This window comes from Rhinolophus hipposideros (genome assembly GCF_964194185.1).
Source record: "Rhinolophus hipposideros genome assembly, chromosome: 19".
Lineage (NCBI taxonomy): Eukaryota > Metazoa > Chordata > Mammalia > Chiroptera > Rhinolophidae > Rhinolophus > Rhinolophus hipposideros.
In genome coordinates, this window is record NC_138065.1 from 3340060 (window position 1) to 3349454 (window position 9395).

The window sequence follows — 9395 nt, forward strand, 5'->3', positions numbered from 1 at the left end:
CTTCTGCAGAGAACAGGATAGAGAAGAATAATGGCAGGCCAAGAAGAAAAAGATCCTTCTGGAGCAAGTTGCTGAGCAGATTTCTTGTTTTATTGTTTTGTATCAGTCAGACAGCACCCTGTAAGAGGACAGCACACAGGGTGACAGGGCTTTGACATGGGGATGTGAGGGGAAGGTGCAGAGACGGAGTCCAAGGCCAGCAGATGGGGATTCGAGGGAGGATGGGAGTTTATGGAGCCCGGGGGGGATATGGTCTACACAAGTTCAGCGTCTCGTCAAGGACCTCGCAGACTCTGAGGTAGGCAGGGAAAGATGACATCCTCCGTGGTTTGCTGCCCCCGCGTCTGCTCTTCCTGCTCAGGGTCCACTTCAGCAGCACGAGCCTCCAGAGGCCTGACCACTGCCCCCTCCGCAGCAGCTGGAGCTCCCCCCGCCACAGCAGCTGGAGCCCCCTGAGGGCTGGCAGCAGTCAGAGCTCCGGTGTCTGTTGCGGTGGGACCTGTGGCGCCTGTGGTGGCTCAGGCAGCAGCCCCCATGCCCTGAGCTGCAGCAGCTCCCATGTCCAGAGCTGCAGCAGCCTCCACCCCCAGAGCTGCAGCAGCCCCCAGAGCTGACACTGCAGCAGGATGAAACTGGAGGGCACTTTGGGGGACACTTTGGGGGGCATTTTGGGGCAGGGCACGGAGTACACTTGGGAGGGCACTTGGGAGGGGGCTGGCACTGCTGCTGGTTCTGCTGGCAGGACATGTCGGCGGGAGGGTGGGCATTCAGGAGCTGAGGGAGAGTCAGACAGCAAGTCAGTGCCCGACACACACAGGGGCCCCCTGTCCCTTCCTGTTCTTTCATCATCTTTACTGCTATGTACATTTAAATAATCTAGTTAGGATCAGTCCGAGGTAACACGTCCTTGCCAATCTTGCCAGTCCTTTCTAATACCTCACCAAGGAAGGTGCACAGTCTCCCATTGGAACCTCACTTGATCCTTTCGAAATAAGAAGAAATCATCACCAGCTGGAAAATTGAGGCCAAATGATGTTAAGACAGTGAAAAACAATGTTTTCACTGATGTCATCCAAATATCGACATTGTTCTATAGAGAGTAATTTAGAACGGAAACATTTCCTTTATGGAAAAAATTTTCCGGTTAGAATAACACCCTACATAGTTTCGTATTTAGATACTCACAAGATCAGTAGAGAGAGACCTGGCTGGTTCACTTTCCTCAACAGGAAGCTGGCATATCCCTTGCCTCAGAGCCTGCTGCTCTGATCTCAGAAATATCCCCTCGTATGCTAAGAGCTAGGCTTAGAGATTATTAAACTTCTTGTGCTTTTTCCCACCCTGAAGCTTTAAAATGTACTCCCCGGCCCTGTCCCATACCCATGTGTGCAACAATACCCCCAAATGCCTCTGATCTGCACCTCGTTTTGAGAATTGCTGTCCCGAAGTCATCGCTCGCTGAGGACGCTTGGTATCTTAAAGGGCAACTTCCTTTCTGAAGCCTCTGGGAGATCAGAGCGGCCTGGTCTCCTTCCCTCACCGTGGGCCCTCTCAGCGGACGGAGCCTTCACTAGAGCCTGTTGCTCTTGCTGTCTTCCTGCCTGCCCCTGGCCCTTCCTTCTGAGCCTTGCCCCTCTCTAATTATATGGACCCAGATCCCTAGGCCCCACCCGCGTGCCCTCCTGCCTTAAGGGAGTTCAGGGCCTGAACTCCCTCCGTGGAAAGCCCTGCCCCGTCCCCAGTGGACACTTACCCGGTACAAAGCAGCACAGGGTCTGTCACCACCTCAGGAGGGAGTGGATGGAGGTGCTGTGGCCCGAGGCCCTTTTATCTGGTCCTGGGCTCTGCCCCAGCCTGTGAGACAGGGCCTGGGCACGAGGGCACCGCCTCCTGCCACCCACATGGTCCTGTGACCTGTGACCGCGTGATGACTGGCAGCTGCTCCCTGCCTCCCTCCACGGGCTCAGGAAGGACATCCCCACCATCAGTGCCACCTCAATCTCCTTACAGTTTCCTGGTCCTCATACCTGCTCCAAGCTGTCCGGTCCTATTGCCCTGAGGGCCTGCTTTGAACTAAGACAAACAGAAACTTCTAAATGCCTCTCTGGTGTCCCAGCCGTGCTGGCAGATGGTGTGTGGATGTCTATACCATCCCAGTTCAAAGCCTGGATCAGAGAATGACACGTCTGGATCAGAATCCGGGTTCTGCTACTTATTCCCTGTGTGATCTGGTAAAAATCACCCTATTTTTCTCATCCTCACTTTTTGCAACTTTGAAAGAGGTGATGAAAATTACTCTCAGCAGTGTTGTGAGGGTCAACAGAATCAGGGAAGGAAAAGGTCTAGAAAAGGTCCTGTAGCACGGGACCCTCCTAGGGGAACTATCCATCGGTAATTAAACAGGAGTGGATTTGTTTAGATCGCGGTTACTTTCTTGGAGAGTTACATCTGACTTTTGCAATGACCATCTCTGTAACTGAGGTCTTCCGTACGCTTTCATATAACGATATCTGCCGGCATTGCCTGGCACCGTAGAACGAGAATTTGTTCCCAGGACTCCTCCACATGGGAGGAGGGTGAGGCATGGAGCAGAGAGGGGGACAGAGAAGACACAGTGGGAGGGTCAAGCCTGGGGCACAGGAGCTCCGGGTCCAGCAGGCTGGAGGACCATAGGGAACAGGAGGGTTGGCATTCGGTAGGCAGCGCCGTGTCACTGCATGTTCCAACGTGGACACAAGGGTTCCTTGAAGGGATTTTGGATTCTTTCTGTATTTTTAGGAGATTATTAAAGACTAATGTCAATTTAGTGTGTAGTAGGTACTCCTTCCATGTTTGGAGGGCGACATTATCAAAAAGAACTAAAGTGATTAATTGGATGAAAGCAAATGAGAGCTAGGAGTCATTATGAAAGAGAGTCCTCCCTCCAGAAGTGTCCAAAATAAGAGTATGGAATAAGATGTGGATTGACTCAATAACTCTGACCAGGTCATAGTGGGCAGGATAACCAATCTCGTGAGTGTACATTAGGACATCCACGTGTGTGCTTTAGACTGCTTATATATAAAGGATTATGTGTGTATAAATACATATAAACATAGACAGATACGTGGATCTCCAGACATAGGTCCAGATATAGAAAAGTCCATCTTTTCTGTGACTCTCAGCATCAGATACCTCAAGGGACATGGCTTCCCCTGAAGTCCCACTGCCGCCCATCTGTGTTTTGTCCCTGATTCTAACCTTCCCTGGGATCCAAAAGTATTCTCTCTCTGCCAGTCTCCACTCCAGAAATCAGTACCCCTGACCTTTCAGGAAGCCCCACCAGGGCTCTACCGGAAGTTCAGGACCAAGGTCAGCATGTGTGACTGACATCTGAGGCTCTGTGCACAGGGCTCTGCTCAACTTCTTCCGTTTCTGTTCTGCTTCCCAAGTGGCCCTGGCCTGTAGCTGTGAACGTGTCTCTCCTACCCTACGCCTCTGCTTTATTCCATGATCTTTTCCTTTCTGAGGTCAACAGTTCCAGTCCTACTCAATCCATTATTCCTTATGTGACACGGCTTACCAATGAGATGTTAGTAACCCCTTTGACAGCACAGCTGGTGCCTTATTCCTCTTCCCCATCAGCAACTGGTCCAAGGTTATGCCCACAAGGGTGGCTTACAGATGTTTACAATCCTTTCACTTCATTAGCACTCACTGTACAGTTTCCAAATAGCTATTCCTGGTGACTCATACGAGACCAGGCTCTGCCATGGGCACAGGGAGGTGCGGTGGCCACATCACCCTGCAGAGATCTGCCCTATCTCACCGGGTACGGCATTTGCTCGGGTAGTTCCTCAGTAGTGGGGCGTGGCCAGGATGTCCATGCCTTGGCTCACACAGGTGCGCAGCTCCTGATTCCTAGAAGGATGAGGTGAAGAGGTCACCTGGTCCACGCCTCAACCCCAAGGCAGGCAAGCACCCAAATCATCACTCTGCTTGGACTTCGCTGATGGATCAGTAGAGTGGTCTTGACCATGGTACTTGGGCTGACCCTTTGGCCGTGGATATTAGTTATCAATGGCTTTAGGACCATTCAAAAAATTTTTTGACTTGCAAAAGTTTTCTGAGGTCACCTATTCACCCAAGGGGCCTATCTCTACATTGTCATTCTGTCATCTTCTCAGGACACTGGGGTCACTGTTGAGATCTTATGGGAAATACTTCAGACAAAATGAATTTTCCTCTGTATCCTCACACTCTCCTTCCTTCAGGGCTATGTACTAACACATTAACAAATTTCAGTTTTTCTTCTACTCCCTGCAAATTTTGATTTCAATTATAAAATATTAAACAATACTCTAAAAGGAATAGAAAATATTGATGATTGTTGCTTAATTATTAAGTAGGGGAAGGTATTTTAAGAATGGCACAAATCTCATAATAGTTTAAAAAAAGAATTGATAAATTAAACTACATAAGAATTAATTTTAATAGTCCATAAAGTATCACATAGAAAGAAATTAGTATTTCTAACATATAACCCACCTTATAAATTCAAAAATAAGCAAACACACAAAAACATCTCACTGGGTTATGTTCCCTCCAAAATCCAAACAGGTCCACTGGGTAGGTGTTTTGCCTGATTTTTGCTTGTAGGCGGGGTGAGATGCGCCAGCTTCTCCTTCACACCAGAAAGGCTGTCTCCACACGCTCCACATCACTGGGACCCTAGAAATTTCAATCACGGAGAAGGCCCCTGGCTTTGGGTCAGAGTCATCTCCTTCTCTGTGACACGCAAAGGTCTTCTCAGAAGACTACAGTCATTGCTTCTTCTTGCTCATGAAAGGCAGTCAGCGTGACACCACTGATGCCATGGTTTGATGCCTGGTGGAGGGAAAGACGTCAGGATTCCTGAGAACTAACGCGGACAGAGGGCAGGAGAGTGGGTCTACCCGAGGGAGGACAGTGAGGGTGGATTGCGGGCCTTCTCAGCCCAAACCAAAAGCTTCTGGTGGGTTTTACTAACAGGTGTGCAGAAAAGGACATTTTCCAGACAGTAGTTTCATGCCAGTACCAGGAGGTGTGCTAATGTGCTCAGCAATGAGACCACAGCTAGTGCAGCAGCTGCAAGTGGAGTTACCACCGGCTCCAGCTTACCACAAGCCCCGGCCACGCTCCCGGCTCCATGTGTCTTCTGCACAGGCCGAGCGGTGAGTGGGGTGGTGATGTGGTGGGATCACCACCCCACGTCCTTCACGTCCTTCTCGGTAGCACTGATCTCTGCAAGCCCTCCTGGCATGTGGTTTGGATTTGACGTAGTATTTCCTAGACAGAGGCAGTTCTAGGCCTTCCACTTGACCTCTCCCACCATAATCGCCCTCATCCCCCAGGGCAGGGGAACACTGTGTCCGTTCTGCCAGTGCTGGGGATGTCGGTGCCAAATCTGCTTTCCAGAACTGGGGAAATGACCAGAGGCGGGGTCAGGAGCCACAGGGCCACTGTGAGATAGACTTGAGCTAAAACCCCACTGACCACGTGACCTCCGTAAGCCCCTACCTGGCCAATTAAGGACCAAAGTGACATGTTGAGTCACTGGCATCAGTGTCAGTTCAGACCCGATTAGCCCCCCAGAGTCTGATTATCTCCTTTTCTCCAGGGCAGTTCCCCTGGTAAAGGCCCATCGGCCCCTTTAGGGAACATTGAGGGAAGGAGGAGCAGTATAACTTTTTTGCTAGAGTACCGGGGTTCTTCCACAAGGGGACCGAGCCTCCCCTTCATTTAAGAAGTTCGGGGTCTGTAGACTGGCTCAACTCTGGCAAGTGACTGAAGGGCCCTGATTCTCTGTTTTGATGACTCAGAGCTTTGCACAGCTGACTTAGAGCTCTTCCACTTATACAGATCAAACAAGAATTTAGGAGACTCTCCATGTGTTTCTCTTCCAAGGACACCGTGATCACCTAGCCAGAGCCATAGCTCTCTGTGAGTCACAGTGCTATGGTTAGTACCTGGACACTGCTGCCCATCACAGCGGCCACACCCACTGTGCCTTTGGGGATTAAGTGCCACCGCTCGTCCCTGCCACCCTGCCATCCTGTGAGCCCTGTCGCATTAAGGTTTCCCAATTCTGTGACAGCAGATCCCACTGTAATTATGACTGAAGAGGGGCGTAACCACAGAGCTCTTCAGGGGTGCTGGGGCTCCCCTCACATTCATCTGTAATGGTCATAGTGAAAGGTGAGTCCTCAGGACCCTGCCAAGGTCAGCGAGCACATCTGAAATGACAACTCCGCTCGAGCGTGCCCATAACCATAAGCCTTTGGATGCCTTCCTCCTTAGCATTCCAGGCAGTTCTGCTATTTCAGCGGCGTTTAGTGTAGACCACCTTTTGGTCCATGTTTCAGCCAACCAACCCGACCGTTAGAATCCTGTCTAACCCCCAACCTATAACATTACATCTAGAATATCTGCTTTGTGGGCCTAATAGCAATAAATCTGGCCTTCCAACTTGATGTCCCTTCCACAATTATCCCATGCCCTTCATAGCCGTCCCCCACATTTTCCCTGGGTCATGTCTGTGTGAACTGGAGAAAATCACGTAGCTTTTCTGCAGTGTAGTACACCTGTTCATGGATCACACCTTGTATCAGCCCTAGTGGTGCGTACGTGACTGGAGTGCACTTTTTGTCTAGAGGCAAAGAGAGCTGGTGGGGGTGGGTCCTGCAGAGAACCAGCCGTGTCTGGCCGGGCCACTGCCTCAGGGGAGGCTATTAGTTTCCTCAGGCTAGGTTCGCCTCCTCAAGTGGGGCTGCTTCTCCTGCCACAAAAACAAAAGAATTGGCAGGATTTGCCAATGCAATGCCCCAGCTTGATCAGCCTCTTCCCAAATGTGCCCACTCCAATTTTCAGGATCTCGGGAATGAGACAATTACACATCATTGAGGCAAGACATCAGCTCCAAAACTGGGCACCACCTCTCTGTGGGTCCCTGCGCTAATGCACCATCGAATCTGGTCAAGAAGAACCATCAGACAAACCCAAATGGGGGACATGCTACACAAATAAACGGGCTCTTAATAATGTCAATGCCGTGAAAGACCAACTGTCGGAAGGACTGTCCAGATTCGTAGGAGGAGACTGGTGAACCATGGCAGCTAAATGCAGTGTTAGAGCCTGTGTTGGATTCTGAACCAATGACAACGTGTTGTCATGAGGGAAGTTAGTGGCACGAGTGGCAACTTTGCACAAGGTCTGTAGATATGAGGCCTCAGGGGAACCAGGACTTGAGGACACGGCAGGAGAGACAGGTGACATAAGTAGGAATAAAGATCAGGCAAGGCCAGGGGAATGCAGATTTCCAGTTTATTGGTTCACATCAGGCTGGCGTGTGCTCCACAGACCAGCCGCAGAGGTACAGGGTCCGTGCTTCGGGCTTACTGGGGCAGCCACACACGGGCATATGCGGATGGAGGTCAGGCGATGGTTTGGGGTGATTTGGTCGCCTGGTCACCACGACACAGGGATGGTCTGCACCAGAGCTCAGAGGCCTCACCCAGAACTCTCAGCAACAGGGAGGCCCAGCAGGGGGAGAGCAGGAGGAGGAGGGATTTGGCCATTTGCTGTCCCCACGTCTGCTCTTCTTGCTCAGGGTCCACTTCAGCAGCACGAGCCTCCAGAGGCCTGACCACTGCCCCCTCCGCAGCAGCTGGAGCTCCCGCCACCACAGCAGCTGGAGCTCCCGCCACCACAGCAGCTGGAGCCCCCTGAGGGCTGGCAGCAGTCAGAGCTCCTGTGTCTGTTGTGGTGGGACCTGTGGCGCCTGTGGTGGCTCAGACAGCAGCCCCCATGCCCCGAGCTGCAGCAGCTCCCATGCCCCGAGCTGCAGCAGCTCCCATGCCCAGAGCTACAGCAGCCCCCAGAGCTGACACTGCAGCAGGACGAGACTGGAGGGCACTTTGGGGGACACTTTGGGGGGCATTTTGGGGCAGGGCATGGAGGACACTTGGGAGGACATTTGGGAGGGGGCTGGCACTGCTGCTGGTTCTGCTGGCAGGACATGTCGGTGGGGAGGGCGGGCGTTCAGGAGCTGAGGGAGGGTCAGACAGCAAGTCAGCGCCCGGCACACACAAGGGCCCCCCTGTCCCTTTCTGTCCTTTCAGCATCCTTCTAACCCCTTCATTTTGAACTGTTGCAATGGAGGCTTAGATAATTAAACATTGGAAGTTTCGTTATTTCTAATTGTTGCCCAGATGCTCTCACAGTATCTCCTTTGATTCTCACAATTAATATTTCTAATACTCAGGGATCATTATACTTTTACACAGAAGGAAATGAGGGAAAAATTAATAAGAATAAAACCTGCCACAACTAAATATCTAGTAATAAAGGAGGTTATTTCTTTGGTCGTGTGTACCAGAACTCTGAAACTCCCCAGTTAGGAAACCGGTTCAGAATGTAAATATTCTTAAAAAAAATAAATAAAAAGGAAATTAATGATCGTAACTTCCTAGAGACTTAAATATGCAGATTGTAAATGGTCTGCAAGGCTGGCTGGTCTCACGACCAAGTTCATTACTGAACCTAAGCCACAGTATCTTTGCTTATGAAGGGGATTTGCACTCAGGCAGCCTGGCTCCCGTCTGCTGCCCTGCCATTTTCAGCACCCCATGTTCTCCCACTAACATCTGGGCCCAGTGATTCTCACCTTATTGTGTCTGGCTTCTTAAACAGAATCCCAATTCCATTTCAGATCCATAGATATGTGCGTTTTCTCAAGCCCCAAAGGAGCCTCTGATTAGCTCTTTCTCTATGGGTTGAAAACTGCTATCTCCAGCTCATTTTTGCAAGGAGCATTGTAATTTTACTCTCAAAGGTGAAGCCCCCTCATAACAACTGTTCTAGGAGAGCCTCATGGTCAGGGCCTCAGTTCCCTCTGGCATTCGGTCCAGCACAAAGGCGCAGCCGTCCACTTCTCCCTCGTGGTCCAGTTGGCCAACTCCCCATTCACGTCCTTCCTCAGTCTTCCTCAGACCTCTCTCCCTCTACCCTCATGGCTTCTAACATTCCCAGCCCTACCCGCCTGCCCTCCTGCCCTGGCCTGAGATCCCTCCTGAAAGGCCCCCGTCCCCAGTGGACACTTACCGGGTACAAAGTAGCACAGGGTCTGTCACCACCTCAGGAGGGAGTGGATGGAGGTGCTCTGGCCCGAGGCCCTTTTATCTGGTCCTGGGCTCTGCCCCAGCCTGTGAGACAGGACCTGAGCATGAGGGCACCGCCTCCTGCCACCCACATGGTCCTGTGACCTGTGACCGTGTGATGACTGGCAGCTGCTCCTTGACTCCCTCTAGGGGGCCCAGGGCAGCTTCTCCTGGACTACCATATGACCCAGCAATTCCACTTCTGGGGCCTTATCCAAA

The 9395-nt window shown here is 51.3% G+C and overlaps 2 protein-coding genes across 2 annotated transcripts; both read right to left on the reverse strand.

The window, feature by feature from the left end:
• Window positions 1–369: 369 nt before the first annotated feature.
• Window positions 370–747, reverse strand: LOC308487201 (late cornified envelope protein 1E-like; the record flags this gene model as incomplete). Its single annotated transcript, XM_081025220.1, has 1 exon — window positions 370–747. One exon carries the CDS (start codon window positions 745–747, stop codon window positions 370–372), a length of 378 nt encoding a protein of 125 aa, XP_080881346.1.
• A 6888-nt stretch (window positions 748–7635) lies between these two features.
• LOC308487200 (late cornified envelope protein 1E-like) lies at window positions 7636–8037 on the reverse strand (the record flags this gene model as incomplete). Its single annotated transcript, XM_081025219.1, has 1 exon — window positions 7636–8037. The coding sequence occupies one exon, from the start codon at window positions 8035–8037 to the stop codon at window positions 7636–7638; it is 402 nt and encodes a 133-aa protein (XP_080881345.1).
• Between the last annotated feature and the right edge of the window lie 1358 nt (window positions 8038–9395).